The sequence below is a fragment of the Jatropha curcas genome, chromosome 6, assembly GCF_041381405.1.
Source record: "Jatropha curcas cultivar XTBG-Jc1 chromosome 6, XTBG_Jcur_1.0, whole genome shotgun sequence".
Classification (NCBI taxonomy): Eukaryota; Viridiplantae; Streptophyta; class Magnoliopsida; order Malpighiales; family Euphorbiaceae; genus Jatropha; species Jatropha curcas.
In genome coordinates, this window is record NC_143156.1 from 26,437,835 (window position 1) to 26,456,014 (window position 18,180).

The window sequence follows — 18,180 nt, forward strand, 5'->3', positions numbered from 1 at the left end:
ATTTATTATTAATTATATAAAAAAATGTTATTTATGAACTTATATTAAAACATAAACAGCATTGCTGTTATAAGTTGTGACCAACCAATATTACCCATTAAAAATCTTTATATGTTATGCAATATACTAACTAACAGATTCTGTTGATAAAAGCAATAAAATATATAAAAGACGGTTTGGCAATTTCAACGACAATGAGACAACCCATGTTCAACTCCATTATTATTTCATGAAAATAACACTACCCACTGCACTTGCTAAATTATTTTGACAACAAATACAATACTTTCTTTCTTTATAAATAAAATAAAATAAAATAAAATACATGTATTTTGTAGTAGTTGACGTGGATATCAAAATGCCACCTCACCCACCCTCCCGTACCCCATCTTAATAATTCCTTTTTAAATAATTTTTGTTACATATTAAACTATAATTGCAACAATTGAATAAGCAATAATATTTATCTACAATGTCTGGTTCTCAAGTTTGAATTTCAATGGAAATTATAATAATAAATATTTTTAAAAAAAAATAAAAAAGACGCACTTGAGACCAAGCAAAATTGTGAAATTTCTTTTTCTTTTTCTTTTTTTCGGTTTTTTCATTCTTCTTTTACCACCTTTTTTACATCTTAACTTTCTTAATTTGAAGAATATTTCCTTTTTAAATTTCTTCAACTTCTATAACGACGACAATAATGGAAAGGATAATATGGCACCGAGGTTGCAAGTGTGCAATATTAAAATAATTAAGATAGACAAAATTATTGAGCTAAGAGAAGAAGTGGGCGGTGGAGCGCCGCCGCTCCCGAATATCATTCCGAAGTAGTCTGCGTCACCCCCAGTGGAACCCGCCGTTCCTGTGTTGGTGGTGCCCGTGGTGGTCCCGCCACCGCTGAAACCTGGAGTAGGAACGTCCCCATTGTCTTCTCTGTGCAAATAATTCCAAAAACACATTATAAATAATAAATACATTAACAGAGCAACAAAATCACAACGTGAGATTTTTCTTTCAGATAATGATGCTTGAGTAAATGCATCTAAAAGACAGATAAATCATATGCAAGTAGAGCAGAGTATATGCTTATATATAACATCTTTAAATTTATATTTGATGAGTGGTAATAAAATATAATATAATATATAATAAAATGTAAGTTTAATGTAATATTATACTAGAAAAAAAAAAAAAGCTAATTTATTATGTTTCATTGCTAACCCCATAAAAAATAATAGTTTTCATTCAAAATAATAAAATAAACTTATTTTTTGCTTTTTATGCAAATGGATATATAATTTCAAAATAGGATTGAGGATTGGGTCTCAAGTAGGGTTCAAAGGCAGACTGTGGGGCCAGCTGTGATCTTACGATATTTTGAATTTGCAGTTACCGTTGTGAGATGCACACAGACAGAGGACACAGAGAAAAAGCAGGCAGAGATACACAGGATCAACAATTCTAGCTTGAAGTAACCAAGAAAAAAGGCTAGGAAAATTGTAAGCAGAAAGTTTTGCATATTTCATTTTGTGTATATAATCTATGAAGCTAATTATAGAATTGGGGACATGCGGAACAATTTCGTAGATTATGCAAATGTCTTGCATCAAAGTTCAAAATTAGCAAAACCATACAAGGGAATTGAAGATGTTCAAGTTGCGAGTGATAGCTACATAGAATATACCAACTGCAATATTGTCACTCCCAACCACATAATTTACGAACTATACAGTAATACATATCCAAATGAACAAAAGTCAACAATAACATGCAAGCAAATTGGTCACAGGCAAGGAAAAAAGCTCCTTTTCCAATAGTGATGTGAGCTTCTTGCCAAAGTGGGACCAGAAAAATATGATAAAAAACCATAAAATTGGCCCCGCACATATTGGCTGGAAAGCAGATCAAGCGAATATAACTGAGTCACCTTCCCATGTATACAAAAACCCATACATACAGACCACCAGCTAGATGGACCCTAAGCTAAATGGGTGTCCTACAATTCTACCCAAAAAAGGCCATCCTTTTGCAACTAGCACTTTGAATCTTTCCCTGTTAACTCACATGGGCATATGTTGCTTCTTGACTCCTGATTTAGGCGTCCTTTTTGTCATTGATAAAAGAATCCTATACTCCCAAAAGACAACATGTAACATGGGTTTTAATTAAAAAGGGCAAAATTTTCTTGATTCTGATTTAGAATGCATGTCCAGATAATTCACAGGAAATGATTTTCCATTCAATGTGGTAAGCTTTCTGCTTGTAAAATTCCCTGCTTTGAATTTGAATCTTTTACTTTTAAAATTGTATCCAACAATAAGGATCGCTTGCTCATGCTAAGCAAACATTTTTTTTTTCTTCAAATAGTTAATAAAATTTTCCAGCATGGAACCACTCTAACATGTGAGAAACTACAGCCATAGCAAATTTTTATTCTTTTCCTAACCTTCGAAGGAAAGTTGAATCTTATAGCTAGTAAGTATATGTTTTGGTTCTTTTTTCAAGTAATTAATAGAGTAAATTTTAACCAAAGTAACCAGCTTTGTACAATTGTGACTGCACAAGTCTGACTGTTCATCTGGGATTAACAAAGCTAGTGTTAGTGGAGAGTCAAAATTAGGCAGTTGCAACTGTACTTAGCAAAATTGAAAATATTAACTAGAGATCAATTTCCAATGCCAAAAGTGCAAAAAAGTTTACGGGTGGTCCACTATGGGGTCAAAGGAAACTAGCTACAAGGCGGAGCAACGGTTAAAAAAAAAAAGTGTAGGGCAGAAATGCTCCCAAGAGTAGGACAAATAAATGAACTGCAAGGCTGTTAGGTCTTCAGCTAGATTCCCAATACACGCGCCATGATCACGTGCAAGGTGACAAAGTGGGAGACAGTTACGCTCATGCCTCTGCCGCACATAATGCGTTGCTTCCAAATAAAACTGTTACTCCAATTTGCCATCTAATAGTAAATAGCCTAGCACCATTGAAACACTCATCTTATTAATTAGTTAGAAGCCCCAGTTTGTATGCTTGCTTTATTTTAATAAATTTATCTATGTTCAGCTGTGAACCTCATTCTTAGTCGAACTTTATATTTAACTATTCATGAGTTAGATTCTTTACTACTGAAAAAGGTTTCCTCTGAACACTACTAATACCACTTCTTTCTTTTAGATTTCCACTCCCACTTTTTCCTATACCCAAAAATCAATTTCTTCTTACCTATAAAATAAAATTTTCTCCGGAAAAAAAAAGGTGGGGGTATATTTGTCATTTTACTGTCGGTGAGACATTTAAGTGAAAAGGACACCAGTTATACGTGACAAGGACAGAATTGAAAAGTGAGAGAGAGCAGGGGTCATACCTGGGCCCACCCAAGACACCAGCGTTCATAGTTAGTTGGTTAATTAAGCCAGCAGATTTGGGTTCCACACTGGACGCTTTCGCATACTGAGCGCTTAATCCAGCTCCAGAGGGCACAAAAAATGCTCCATTGACCATTATGTCCCCATCCGTCCTCCAATTCCAATCTGCCCAATCTCCTTCGTCTGTGTCCACGCGCTTAGTCACCTATCAATGACCCAGTCCCCAGTAATAAAATAATGAGCAGTTTGCAGTCTACGCTCCTAAAAGAGCGTCAACCAATTGAATAGATCATGGGCAACAAAATATAACAAAAAGGCGCCTGTTCTGCACCTTAATTTAATTGGCTGGCATACACTACTACTTAGTAGTTAGACTAGCATCACTCTCGAGCTGACATGGCCTTAAATTCTCTCGGGGCAGGTTATTCATTAAATTTTAGTACCCAGCTTACAATAAACCCCCATTAAAGGCGGCACGTCTGTCCCACGCGCCACCATTGCATGTGGCGTAAAGCCACCAAGCAAACAACCCTTTCCATCTTCAACTCAAAAGTAAAAAAAAAACAAAAAAAAAAAAAAAAAAAAAGGAAAGCTCCGTTTAAAAAACTCACCTCTTTGGCATCAGGATCCGCCGGAGCAATATACCGATTACCCTGACTGTTAATGGTAGGGCTAGCGCTACCGCCGATTGCGTACATCTTCCAATATGTGAAATCATTATTGACCACGTGTATGTACCCGCGTCTACACCGAGGCATACGCTGCACCAGCCCAGCACCGAATCGGTTAAACGCTATGGTAACTTGCATTCCCGAGTCCAAAACGTACCTATCATCGTGTCCCAATAGCATCACTTCATTATGATGAGAAAAATAGTTGTTTGATATTGTAATCCCAGTGGACCCCATTATAGCATCGATCAACCCATCTGTACAGTATGATAAAGAGCAGTGATCAATCCATATTTTCTGTGATCCAAAAATAGATATACCATCGCCGTCCGATCTGCCTCTCCACCCAGCATGCGTTGGGGATGCGGCTATAACAGTATTCCCCGACGGTTTACAATTATGGATGTGGATGTTGTGGATTATTATATGGGAGACATACTGTAGAGTCAGACATCCATTGCCAGTAATATAGACGTTAGCTCCACGACCGTCGATTGTTTTGTAACTGTTGAAGATCAGTTCGTGTTTAAGCTTGATGGTCATGCTAGTGGAGAAGGTGATCCAGAGCGGCTCATTTTGGATAACGCCGTACCGGAGAGTTCCCGGAGTTGGATTAGCTGGGTCATGATCGGAGGAATCAGTGACGACATAGATCTGACCGCCAAAGCCGCCTAATGAACCTTGGCCGAAGCCGATGGCGCAGTCGGCTAAGCGTTGGCGGTTGGCCCCCCAGTTGCTGTCGCATCGCCAGCAATCGTCGATTGGGTTCCCGGTTTGGCATTGAGTCGACAAAAGTTGTCTTGTTGATATAGATGCATTGACTCTCCTGCAAGGAAAAAGGAAACCGAAAAAGGCAAGTAAAGAATTAAAAACCTCTTTGTTTTTGAAGAAACTCTACATTGTTGGAAAATAATAAAGAGCAAAGTAGCTTAAAAACAGGGCAAGTAAACAGGATCGGAAAATGTGAGCTCATAAGGCAAATGACAGAACCAATATAAGGAAAACCTCATATAAATATCTAAAACCCCTATTTGGCTGCTGAGAAAATGCAATAAATCAGGGAAACTATGATATATTGTAAACTTAATTCTCATAAATAAATGAAGAATGGGAAATCAGAGACTATTAAGGAGAAAAAAATCTGGGAAAGTGAAAATGAGAAAAACACAGATTCAGTATTGCAAGATTTGATTTGTTATACCTTTGAATATCTTCAGCAACAGATTCAGGGTCAGGGTGTTGGTGTGGAAGGGAGAGATTGAAAGAAGAAGCTCTAATACAGAGAAGGGAAGAAGTAGAGAGGCAAATTAAAAGAATGCAGATGGTAGGAAGCATCTTTGAAGTAACGGAGCAATAAGGATATGTTTTGGGTTGGAAGTTTGTTGTTTTCCTTTCCTTTTCAGCTTCTCTCTATATTTAAAAGAAAAAGACTAAAAAAGACTCTTTTTTAAGATGTTTGTTTGATAATTGATGAATGTCTTGCCGGTGAACGAAGAGCAGAAACAAACAAGCAAACATAAAGAGAGCTGCAAATTCTGGGAAAATGTGAAGTGTTTAGATAATAAAACCAGGATTAGAATAATAATAGTGACATTAGCAAAAACTAATTAAAAAAAAATTTTGGTGTTACTTTCATGGTAGGGTTTTTTTGGGGTTTTATTGTTGTTTATTTCAAAGAGAAGAAAGGAAGGAGAGGAGAGAAAGTAAAGAAATGGTGGCTGTGAGTGATGGGGACAACAACCATGGAAGGTTATTGACATGAGAAGGAGAGAGAATGAATCTCCCTCCTTTCTCTCTTTCCCTCTCTAGTTTCTCACTGCATAGAAGGAGAAAGAAAGAGAGGTTGTAAATTGTAACAGTGGCTCAAATACATTCCTACCTTGCTAGATAATTATTCTAGAGATGGTTGAGAGATATTTAGCAAATAAAATATGATTTCAAAAGTTAATTTTTTTTTTCTTGAGGAGGGTTTTGGTTTATGATTTATCCAAATTCTGTTCTTGAAAAAACAATTTTGGAAAGTTTTTTTCTTTTCTTTCCTTTTCTGTAACTTTTGTGTGTGGGGGTGGAGATAAGAGATTCTTTGCGGGATGGCTGCGAGTAGCCGAGCAGGCATGTTCTGTTTTGCTCATGGTGGGACACAGCAGAGGTAAAGAGACAAAAACTCAGTTTCACTTTTTTGGCTAGTGAAGGTAAAAAGAAGAGATACTGTTACTGTCAAATCTGCAGCTTTGCAGTGATTTTCTCCATGGAAAGAAGAAAGAGTAGCCTCTGATCTAGGAGGAGAAAATTATTATTTTATCTTTACATTTTATTATAATATACGATTTTTTTTCCTTATATTTTTTAAAATACATGATTTAATCTTTTTTTCCGCTTGCTTTTATTATACTGTCATATTTTTGTCTGATAATTTTTTATAGTTTCTGTTAAATACACTGAGATTAATTAATTTTAATAAAATATAAAGATAAAATAGTAATTTATTTACCGAATAAACGGTACAATATGATAGAAGAGTAACAGAAGTAAAACAAAAAAGATAAAACTATATATTTTTAAAAATATTAAGATAATATTTTATATTATGACAAAATACATAGATAAAATTATAATTTTCTATTTAGTGTAATTACAGAATTTATTTCAATAATTATAATTGGGGGGAAAATCTCATTTGCTCGATTGAATGTAGATATTTCGTATCTGGTAATAAGATGTAGCTGTTCTTAGAGCTCTAAATATGAAATTATTTGTCAATTTTTTCATATTTCTAATCAACGTATAACTATTCTCAATAACTTTTTAAAATTTATCTTATAATATTCATCTCTTTCAAGTTTAGGGGCAAATTAATTAAAAGAGAGAATTATTAAAATTTGAGTAATTAATTGGGAAAAAGGATATTTAGTCTAATTAATATATATATATTTTTAAAACTTAGATGATTTAATTATTTTCTTAATTAAATCCTGTAAAATCTTTAAACGCACAAAGGAATGAAGGTAAGGAATATATTAATCTTTAATCACTAGTCTGTGCAATGCGTAAATTATATAATTTTTTATTTTTTAATTAAATTGAATGTAATTTTCAAAAAAATTATTGTAATTTATATCTATGTTGCTTTAATTTAAATAATTTACTTATGTAATTTTGATTAAATGATTAAAGATAATATTATACACTCTTTTTAAAATTTTCAAATAATGAACTAAAATGTTAATTAGCAATAATTAATTATTGTAAATAAATTTTGTAGGTCAACAAATATATTAAGTTAAGTATCTATTTTCTCTTTAAACTTTTCATATATTCAAATTAAATGAGGTAATTTTAATGAAATAAATTTTAGTGAATTGAAATTAATATTTTAATTCTATTTATTAATGTAACTATATTATTTAATTAATTTTTATTAACTATTACTCTATTATAACTCCATTAGATTTTTATAGAATGAAAACTATTTAATAAAAAAAATTTTATTTATTAAATGCAGAAAGTCTTTTTTTTCTTTTAAAATGAAAAAGTGAACAGACCACTTTCCAATATCTAACTCAGAACCGGTCGCCCGAGCAAGTAGGTGAGCAACCACATTCACAGACCGATGAACAGAACTAAAAGAAACAAAAGAAATCTCCTGCACACGAGATTTATAGTCGTGAATTAACAGATCGAAAGCAGAATTGTCAAGGTAAGTGGACTCCTTGAGAGCAATAATAACTTGCTGAGAATCAGAGTCTAATACAACTTGATGCCATCCATGCTCCATAACCCAGCTAAGAGCTTCCTTCATGCCCAAACACTCGCCCTCCTTCGGAGTTGGAGAACCTCCACACACCATATTCTTAACTACAACAAAACTGCCAGTCCAATCGCGAGCTACCATTGTAACGTCCCTTCCCGGTTCACCCGTAAACCCGAATGAACCGAACCGAGACGCTATAAGCTGGTTGAACCTATGCCCTTTCAGGCTGATATCCTTATGTATGCTGAATAATATATCAGGCTGTTGCTTTTTACATTCGTAAAATATAGATATGTACTTAATATTTATAAGACATTATACTAGTTTCCAAAATGAAATGGGCCCAACTATGTGCCATGTACATGCCATGATAAGTATAAACAGAACCAAAATATCAAAATGAATAGCTACCCTGAAGAATGGGTCTTCCAAAAATGAACTGCAGCAGTTGTATGCTGACTCTCTACGGTCCAAACCTAGAACCTACGAGTTAAAACAAGTAATTCACTGAGCAAATAAAGCTCAGTGGATATCTCAACTTAATAATAAATAAATAAATAAACATGTAATCACACATATCAATATACTTTCATGATCTTACCTGTTGTTCATTATGCTGTATGAATTATGCAATTTGTTATGAAACATCGTATAATTTAGAAATAACACAATTTCATAACTGTATGGCTCCATAAGGTTACAGTGAAACCTAAGTGATAAGAAGAACTGGACGAAACTGGATGAATACTGTATGGCTGGGCTGCTATGACTCGTATATAAATTATATCCACTCAATGGCCTGTAGCCGGAGTACCAAACTGTATGGGGCGCAGATCTGATATCCTATATCGCGACATAGTCTTATCTACATGGTTTCCACCTAACTTCAGTTGAGTATATTATTTGTATTTCAATAATACAATAAACATATTAAATTATTCATCAAAGTCATAAACCAGACTGTTTACCTGTATGTTATCTCATTCACTATGTTTCTAACCTGTTTCATGCTTTTTTTTGTAGACAAATACAAGTAACATCTAATGAGTAATAATGCAAACAATTGATAACTTGCATGTAAGGTAGAAACAATTGATAACTTGCCAGGGTAGCCTGTACATGTGTCACAAATTCTAGCATAACTCTTTCTGCTTAAGTCCAATTCAGGTATTTCTAAATTCTATTGTTAGCTAACACATTAAGGTAAAAATATATCTTCTATCATTTCTCTGAAATATGTGGGTAAAGGAGTCAAATATTGAGCTAAAGTAGCAACTTCCAGTCTGCCCAGCTGTTGGTTTTCAGTTTGCACCGTTTGTACCATTTTGGTCATGTCTCTCAATTTATAAGGCCAATTTAGGTGATTCCAAATTCTATGGTTAGATACCACATTAGGGTACAAATATGTCTTCTACCACCTCTCTGAAATATGTTGGTAAAGTAGTCAAATATTGAGCTAAAGCAGCACCTTTCAGTCCGCCTAGATTTTGATTTTCAGCCTACACAGTTTGTACTATTTTGGGCATTATCTTTCAATTTATAAGTCCAATTGAGGTGATTCCAAAGCTCATAGACATCTAACATATAAAGAAACAAATAACTCTTCTATACCACTTCCTAATTCCATCGGTACACAGGTTCAAATTCAGGTTGAAATTACTGGTCAGTTTTCCAATAAACCTGTTTCAGCATGAATTCAATATCCAATTCATTTAAATGCATCCCATGCTTAATCAACATTCTCAAACCTATTACTCAACATTCAGCAACATATCTTATCACTATCATCACACTATACATATTCTCATGCAAGAAAATTTGTTAAACTAAAAGATATATCAAACCTTCCACCAAAAGAGCTTTAACACTTCTTCTTAGCTTCCTTTTGCTTCTACCTTTGAGTTCACCTCTCCTATATATAAGAACTCTTATGAATAATCTAAAATATCACTAAATTATGAAATTCAAGAAATTCTACTTACTTGGATAAAATAGAGGTTGAATTTAATGCTTGAATACCATTACAATTAATGAAGATAAAGATGAAGAAGGTGGAGAAAAGAAGATGAGTAAAGGAGATGAAGGAGATGAGGATAAAGATGAAGAAGGGAAAGTGAAATGGAAGTCTCGTGTAGGCTCCAAAAATATCATTGATTATATGTGTAAAATTACCAAATGGTACCTCAATTGTCAATAGGTTGCAACTTAATACCTAAGCGTTATAGTTTAGTGCAAGGAAGTCCTAATCCTTATACTTTGATCTTTTTGTTTTATTCAAGTAAGTCCACTTTTTATCATTATTATAGTAAATCCCATACTACCCCACTCTGGACTCTAATGGCTCGACCTGGGTTTTGGTTCAGCCCGACTCAACTTGACTCTATGCAACGACTCGATACAATAGGATGTCACAACCATCCCCACCCCAAACTGATTAGAAGGAAGACCTGTAGTAGCATCGACATTAATCTTAATCCAACTCATAGATGGTTTATGCCAAATGAGAGATAAAGGGCCCGGCAAAGAAGAAGGATCATAAGAATGAACCGACATCCACTCCTGCAGAAAAGAGTTAGCATGCAGCCAGGTCTGCAAGGGAGAGAAAACCATGTTCTTCCATATTGTTGCATTTTGAGAATCCTAGATAGCCCAACGAATAATAAAGACTAGTACGACGTCCATAACACCAACGCGATTCAAAACAGAGGAAAGGCAGACCAAAAACGAGTCAAATGCTAAATTCTGTCATCCAATATGAGATGCCTGCCATACCGCTTTCACACAAGGGCCGTGAACAAGAAATTGAATAGTAGACTCATTACTTCCATGACACATTGGACACACATCTATAATAGTAACACGCCGCTGCTGCAACAAAGATATATAAGGAATAATATTGTTACAGGCCCACCAAACAAAGTTGCGAACTTTAAGAAGAACCTTCAGACGCTAGATCTTAGACCAAGTAGCACAAGACGACGAAGGCTGAAGAATAGCATTATTCCAAGTCAGGACCTTGTAGGCACTCTTAACGGAATAGAAACCCTTCTCTTTGTGTTTCCAGCATAAAACATCAGGAAAAAGAGCAGAGGGCAAGGGAATGGAGAGAATCCAGGCAATATCCCACACATTAAATACTGCAGTAATAAGAGGGAGATTCCACCGGCCATTAGTGATCAAATCGGATACAAAATGTAAACCTCTAGTCTAAGGAGAAGTAACAAAGGCGTTTGCCCTATCCCATAACCAAGGCATCTGCCAAATTGAAACTTGAAGTCCCGCCCAATACGCTAATAATAATGATCCTGAATCACATTTTTTGCTTCCCAAATGCTGCGCCAAGCATAGCTCGGGTTATTCCCAAGAGGAGCATTCATAAAGTCAGCATGAGGGAAATATTGAGCCTTCAACAAGTGCATAACCAAAGAACGGGGATCAGAAACCAAACGCCAACCTTTTTTGCCAAGCATTGTAATGTTGAAATGCCAGAGCTGTTTAAAGATTAGACCACCCAGGTATTTGTACCGACTTAACCTGTCCCAACCTAACCGGTGAATACCGCAATCATGATTAACACCTTTACCCCACTAGAAAGCAGTCATAATATGTTGAAGCTCCAGACAAAGGGTCTTAGGAAGAAGAAAGAGGCTCATCACATAATTAGGAAGAGCCTGAAGAGTCGTCTTGAGGAGTATATCCTTGCCCGCCCTTGAAAGTGCACATCTCTTCCAAGAGTTGAGCCTATGCCAGACTTTATCCTTTAAATGCATAAAGTATTAATTATAATGAAATCCTCCATTAAATTTATTAGTTTATAACTCTATTATTTAATAAAAAATTTTAATTTTTATTAAATGCAAAAGAAAATTAATTATAATGAAAAAATAAAATGCCACGTCATTACTTTCATATTCTAATATGTTATCACATAAGCATTTATGGTTTAGAGATTATATATTTATATAAAACATCATATATATATAGATAGATTTATTTTGTAAGAAATTAATTAATTTTAAGTAATGGAAAATTGAGTATAGTAAAAATATATCCCTATATCACAAAAAATCTCTCTCAAATATATAATCTACGATAAATAGTAAGAATTCATAGTAATGTAGATATTGCATGAACTACTCGATTTGAAATTCTTCTTCAAATATTATCTAGGCAGAATTCTGTTGATACAAAAAAAAAAAAAAAAAAAAAAAAAATCTAATCACATAATTGGCATTTTCACACTTTTGAGAAAAGTAAGGATTGCTATTTTTTTTTTTTTTTATCAGAGGTCTATCCAGTTTATTGAGCTAAACTTTGTTCCATTCGCGGCACGTCATGCTTATAAAAGAGAAAGCACTCTTAAAATAGATTTTCTCCACGGATCAAACACTCGACCTCTTTACTTAAGAAACACTACTTATTAATTATACCTTGAAGATGCTACTTTGGTTGAAGCCATGTCCTTGCTAGCAATGTTGGCTTGGGTTGAATCTAATAAACCTGGAACTGGTTGTGGTTGTATTTTCACAGATTCTCAAGTAGAAAGTTTTAGGCTGAAGGAACAATGTTACTGTTGTTTTTAATTTAAAAACGAGCTAATTTAAAGACACATTCTTTAGCAAGAATCTCTTACCGACATGCTAATCTTCTTGTATGGGATCATATTCCGGAATTCTTACTGTCTATGTTTCTTTTTGGTTAATAAAGTATTTCTTTCTTTAAAAAAAAAAAACTTGAAATTTACCCTTAATAAATTGTCAAAGCATCATATGATTGTGTCTTAATGGTAAAATTATAGGTTGATGTATATAATTTCTTTCTAACAAGCAAATAATCGAATATTAAATTACAAATTGAAAATATTAAAAAATTATTCAGAAACGTATGAGCTGGCCTGGGCTTCCGGTCGCTGAGAATGTTTGCCATGGAGCCACATTCACAGCATTAAGCATTTTTTTTACGGATGAAATCCTTAATCAGCAGTAATTCTTTTTTTGAGCCGTATGACTAATATTCCTTCCTATAAATATTTTCAATGACAATATTTATGGAAAACTCTAATCTTTATCAAATGGATTAATCCCATTTAATTAAAAATCAAGTATTGATTAATCCTTGACAATTTTTTTTAATTTTTTTTATCTAAGATAACCCATTTTAATCTTGATGTGTAATCTGGTCTTAATACATACCAAAACGTAAATTTAAAAAAAAAAATATCAATGTAATTTGGCTTAAAATTAAAAAGGTATTTTTTTTAATACTTGTACGAGATGTCTCGATCCATATCCGTTTAACAGTCCACAAACCTAACTAATCATCACTCGCCCTCGGAGACAAAAGGGCTGGCCCATGAGAGTTTGTATTACGGAGGATCAAACTCATGATCTAAGTCATGCTGGTCAACCTCGTAAGTACCCTTTACCACTGAATTAAAATTAAAAAGTCGATGGTGTATCAAAAATTTGATTGTACAAGATGGTAAAAAATAAATTCATTTTATATTTTTTTTCCTAATTTTATTATGATTTTATTTTTCGATTTTTATTAAAGATGTTGAGATCTCAAAATCAAGCATGGAAGAAGAATAACACTTTCCAAATCAATTTTAGTTTTTATGATTTCATACCCAACTTGTGGAGAAAGATTGCTAATTAAAGCTATGTCTTAGTCACGTACTCAAATTAAATTGCTGTATTATTTCATTATTTTATCAGTCAAAGCTATATTGCAAATTAATAAAAAAAATGATAAATTTCAATCAAGCTTTTGAGACCTACTACGTATAAAACGAATCACTTTATCGTGTGCAAGTTGGTAATAATAATTTCGTTAATACATCATTTATTTGTTTATTATACCGACATTTTACTATAATTATCGTCTAATTCTGTCTGGGCCCATTGTTTAATTCACGTCCTTTCTTGTCAAAAGTATCTTCCTCTCCTTGCAAGTGGGAATGACAATTTTATTATATTATATTTTTTTATTAAGTTAAAAAAATAATTTTATAATTTTATTTGTTTTAATTTTAAAAAATAAAATAAAAAATATTTTTATTACTAAACGAATATTTAAACGGAAAATTATAATCCGAGTTAAAGATGGATTCAGATACTAAAATTAAATTTCTAAATAGCTTCGGATTTAAATTAGATATTTAATATTCATTCAGATTGCTTTTAATTCATTTCTAAATAGCTCCTATCTAATTAAATTAAATATTTTTCTTCATTCTGTGTGAAAAAGCAATCTTTATATTTAAATATAATACGTAGAAAAATAATATAACATTTTAATAGAAAATATCAATCTTTTCTCTCTGATTTTTTAACCCTAATTTTAGTTTTATGAATAAAGCAATTAAGGTGATACATTTTACAATATTAATTCATATAATCTATTGTATACAGAAGAGCAAAGATTGTACTGACTTCTAACTGTAAAGGTGATTAGCAACAGTATACCATTTTTTTTTATAACAAAACAAAACAACTAATTACATCATATTATAATTATAATTAATTATTTCAAGAGTGCATTGTTTAATAATTCAGATGAGATGGCTGTTTATGTAATTTAGAGACACCATACAACTGGTTTTTGTTTTCTTTGGGTTTCTTCTTATGTTCTTTTTGTTGTAGGTATGGCCATAATTTTTTCCCCTTACTATTAGAAATGAATTCCACATTTTTTCTTAAATATTAAGGAATAGAGGATTTCAATATGGATTTATTGTCACGTTGTATATATACTTATGACTAAATTATATCTTGGCGTGCGAAATGAATTGCATGTTATTTGATAATAAAATAATTAAAAAACTTATAACCGAATGAATATTATTTTTTAGCATAAGGTGGATTTCAATGCACATAATAGCATGATGGGATTCTTCAGTAAAATTAGTTATTTTAGTATATGTTAACTGTTTTAGTAGCATTTAATTATTTGAGTAGCTAGTAGTTGTTTAAGTAACTTTTCATAAAATATTAAAAATTAAACATTATAAGGGTTAACCGTTTTTATAAAACGCTACCTTAATCTCTAAATGTTAGTTTAAATGCTATATTACCGAACATTATAAAAATATAGTGTTTAGTCAAAACGCTAAAAGTTGTGTTCGGCAATAGCTTTTTAAGCAGTTTTAACGCTAAAGGCTATTTTTTTATAGTGTTTAGTGACATAACATTTGAACTAACTTTTAAATGTTAAAAAAGCATTTTATAAAAAGTTAACTCATGTAACGTTTAGTTTTTAAATCAAAATAACTAATTTTATCAAACAAACCTAAAACTTATTTAAAAAGTTATCGTGGAACACGCCGGATGTTTGAACGTTAGGAAATTTTAGACTTTAGAAATTCTTAACTATAATTATATCTATAACTAATTTCCTAAATTGAAAACAAAAAGTGGTTGAGTTTCCGGCTAGTAGCAAATGATGAAGAATTTTGACCTTCAAAGTTGTTAAATACTTAAAAATCAGAGAGGAAAGTTTCTTGGGCCTATAATTAAGTTTCCATTATCAATTAAACAAAATTTATCCCTAATCATGACGTGGAGGATACTAATTGGGCATCCATAATCATCTTAAAAACTTTTCGAACTCTTGCTTCCAAAATGCAAATAAATAAAAGAAGATATTTTTCTTGCTTTCTAATTACTCCATAGCTATTGGAAGACATTGTCTGATTGAAAATGGTAGCATTGTCCATGCACTCCAATTATTTTTTTTGACTGATGGATGCGAGTGAAACACAAATAATGATAAGAAAAGTTAGTTATTTGATTTTCTCCTAGTTCAAATACGCTATCTATTTTACCTAATGAACTGATCAATGCATTTTTTCTAGAAAAAATAAATAAATTTTGATTGGAAGTTCTTAGTAAGAGTGATTTAAAAATTTTCAATTTTGGGTAAATTGCACATTACGATTAAGTTCAAAGGTATTTATTTTTATAAAAAATAATTTATATTTACTCTAATTTTATTGTGTTATTTTTTCGATTATAAATGAGACAAACCGCTCATGAGCTACTCAAAATTCGATTTGATACATAGAAGCTCGCTCGAGCTGAATTCAATAAGCTTATCAAGTTGAGTTAGCTCATGTGAGCTACCTTTATCGAGCCGAGTTGAACTTACGAGCTAGTTTAATAAGTTAAAATTAATTAAACCTATATTAAAATGATGTCATTTCGAGCCGAGCTTGAGCTCAACAGAGCTCGGCTAGTTTATAGCGCCAGCTGTCTTCAACAACAAACTGTTGGAGCGGTAGAAATTCAAGTGAAATGACCCCATCACCTCTTATCCTTGTCACCTTACAATCCACTTTTATTTCAGTGCATTCACTTTATAAGCATCATAATCAGTAGTAAAAAATTTTTCATGCCGTTGGAGTTAGTTAGCAAAGGAATAATGATTTGCTCAAAGATTTTGTCCAAACTTTATTATAGCTATTGCCCAATCACAACTCGCTAGATAAATAAACTAACAAGTATTGTAAAACATTGCAATGGACTTATTTTATTGGCTAAATTTATAAAAACACTTTGAAATTTTCGGTTTATTATAAAATCACTCTAATTTGACTTTTATATCCTAGATATCTTAATTTGTAAATTTAGATCTATTGTCACCCTACTTGGGATGGTGCTAGTTTTGGATTACTAGCGAATAATTACTTTTGATTTTCAAAATCTACCATCAACACAGCTCAAAAAATAACAAAGTCGCAGAGGGTGAGCTGTGATGTCAAAACGGTGTGTTACTTGGGTTAAGTTAATCCATGCTTATACTATGGGTCGCATGAAAATTATAATATTTCATGTTTATAACAATTTTAAGTTTACAAATTGGGATGCTTGAAATATGAAAATTAAATTAGAGTGATACTGTAATAAGTTATAAGTTCAGAGTATTTTATAGATTTAGCCAATTTTCTTAGAGTATTTTGTAGGTTGCATGTATATAATATTTTGTTTGTTCCCAATAAAATGGCCTCCATAAGAGGAGAACGAAAAAGAAAATTGTATAAAACAAAAGGAAACGGCTGCTTTTTCATTTGTCGTTTGAAATAAAATAAAATAAAAGAAAACTACGTTTGGACTTTCTTTGAAGAGAAAAAGGAAAATAAAAAATCCTTCAAAACAGGCGGCCACAATAGAAGCCGAATGAGATATAAAGCAAAAATTGAGTTTGATAAAAAGGATGTTGCTTTTTGAAGTGCAAAATTATATATTTTTCTTTTTTTTATTGGAATAAAAGGAATTTTCGAGATTCAAACAAACCGACTTTTTTTTTTTTTTTTTTTTTTGGCAAGTTACACAATATAAGTGTTTTTCTTGAGCAAGAAGGAAATTTTATGCTAGAGTCTTTGGACCTAATATGCATTGTGAAAAAGTTATTCACATTTGATGTGCAATTAAGTATCTGTCAAGAAATCTTTATTCACATTAAGTATGGTTTGGTTCGTTTTCTCACTAATGTTAGGAATGAGAGGTTTCAAGTTCTAAATCAGGTGTAGTCTAGTTCGTTTTTTCACTAATGTTAAGAGTAAAAGGTCTCAAGTTCGAATTATTTTAACCAATATTATGTAGTCCACAACATTATTTCAACTTACTTAAATGGAATTAATAAATTATAGTACATTATACTATGATAGAGAGAAATACAACTTTATGTATAACATTTTTCAAATTCTATCATTTTTATTGATGATAGAATTTAAATTATTTTATTTTATTTTAGAAATATCCATTCAAGTTTATAAATTTTATTTTTTAAACTAAACAATGAAATATGATATTTCATGAATTTATGAATTTTGTGAATGTAGTGAGTGGGATTTTTCAAAAGAAAGAAATTAGAAAGGCTCTTTTCATTGCCAAGGCTTTGAAGGCTGACTTGAAAACTAAGTTAACTATGACTTGCTCAGAGGCTTTCAGTCACTTTCACCATTAATGAATAGTTAGGCCAAGCAAAATGTCTATTTCCTTATCACAAGCTAATATGAGAATATCAATTTCTCTTTTATTTACATTTAATGCGATAGCTATATAGTATAAGTTTGAATTCCAATCATAGACTAATTACATAGTAATCATATATATATATATATATATATATATATATATATATATATATATTAATTTTTATAATAAATAATATATTTCTTGGTGCATTTTTTTTAAAAAAAATTCAAACCATAATGGAGAAAATTTTATTTACACCACATATTAAAATATAAAAAATACTTTTTTTCCACTGAAAATACTAAAATTAACTAGTTTATCCATATGTTAACAAAAAAAAGAGAGGAAAATGGATGGAAGGACTGACTACTATGACAGAAACAAAAGGGATAAACTAATCTATTTCTCAAAATATAAGAATA

The 18,180-nt window shown here is 32.0% G+C and overlaps 1 protein-coding gene and 1 long non-coding RNA gene across 4 annotated transcripts; both read right to left on the minus strand.

Annotated features, from left to right (window-relative positions):
* Positions 1-565: 565 nt before the first annotated feature.
* On the minus strand, positions 566-6,065 carry LOC105641121 (Pectin lyase-like superfamily protein). Of its 3 annotated transcripts, none has more exons than XM_012225599.4 (4): positions 5,232-6,058; positions 3,971-4,856; positions 3,359-3,564; positions 566-933 (listed from the first exon to the last, which is right to left on the minus strand). In XM_012225599.4, the coding sequence occupies exons 1-4, from the start codon at positions 5,363-5,365 to the stop codon at positions 684-686; spliced, it is 1,476 nt and encodes a 491-aa protein (XP_012080989.1). In that variant the 5' UTR covers positions 5,366-6,058; the 3' UTR covers positions 566-683. The 3 variants fall into 3 exon arrangements, with proteins under 3 accessions (XP_012080989.1, XP_037494046.1, XP_020537755.1); XM_037638118.2 differs by lacking the exon at positions 566-933 and adding an exon at positions 1,680-2,127 and having other exon boundaries at positions 5,232-6,065; XM_020682096.3 differs by lacking the exon at positions 566-933 and adding an exon at positions 2,646-2,968 and having other exon boundaries at positions 5,232-6,065.
* Positions 6,066-7,499: 1,434 nt separating this feature from the next.
* LOC149495823 (uncharacterized) lies at positions 7,500-9,890 on the minus strand. Its single transcript, XR_016321480.1, has 3 exons — positions 9,764-9,890; positions 9,626-9,693; positions 7,500-8,264 (listed from the first exon to the last, which is right to left on the minus strand). It is a non-coding gene; the product is annotated as an uncharacterized LOC149495823 (long non-coding RNA).
* Positions 9,891-18,180: the final 8,290 nt, after the last annotated feature.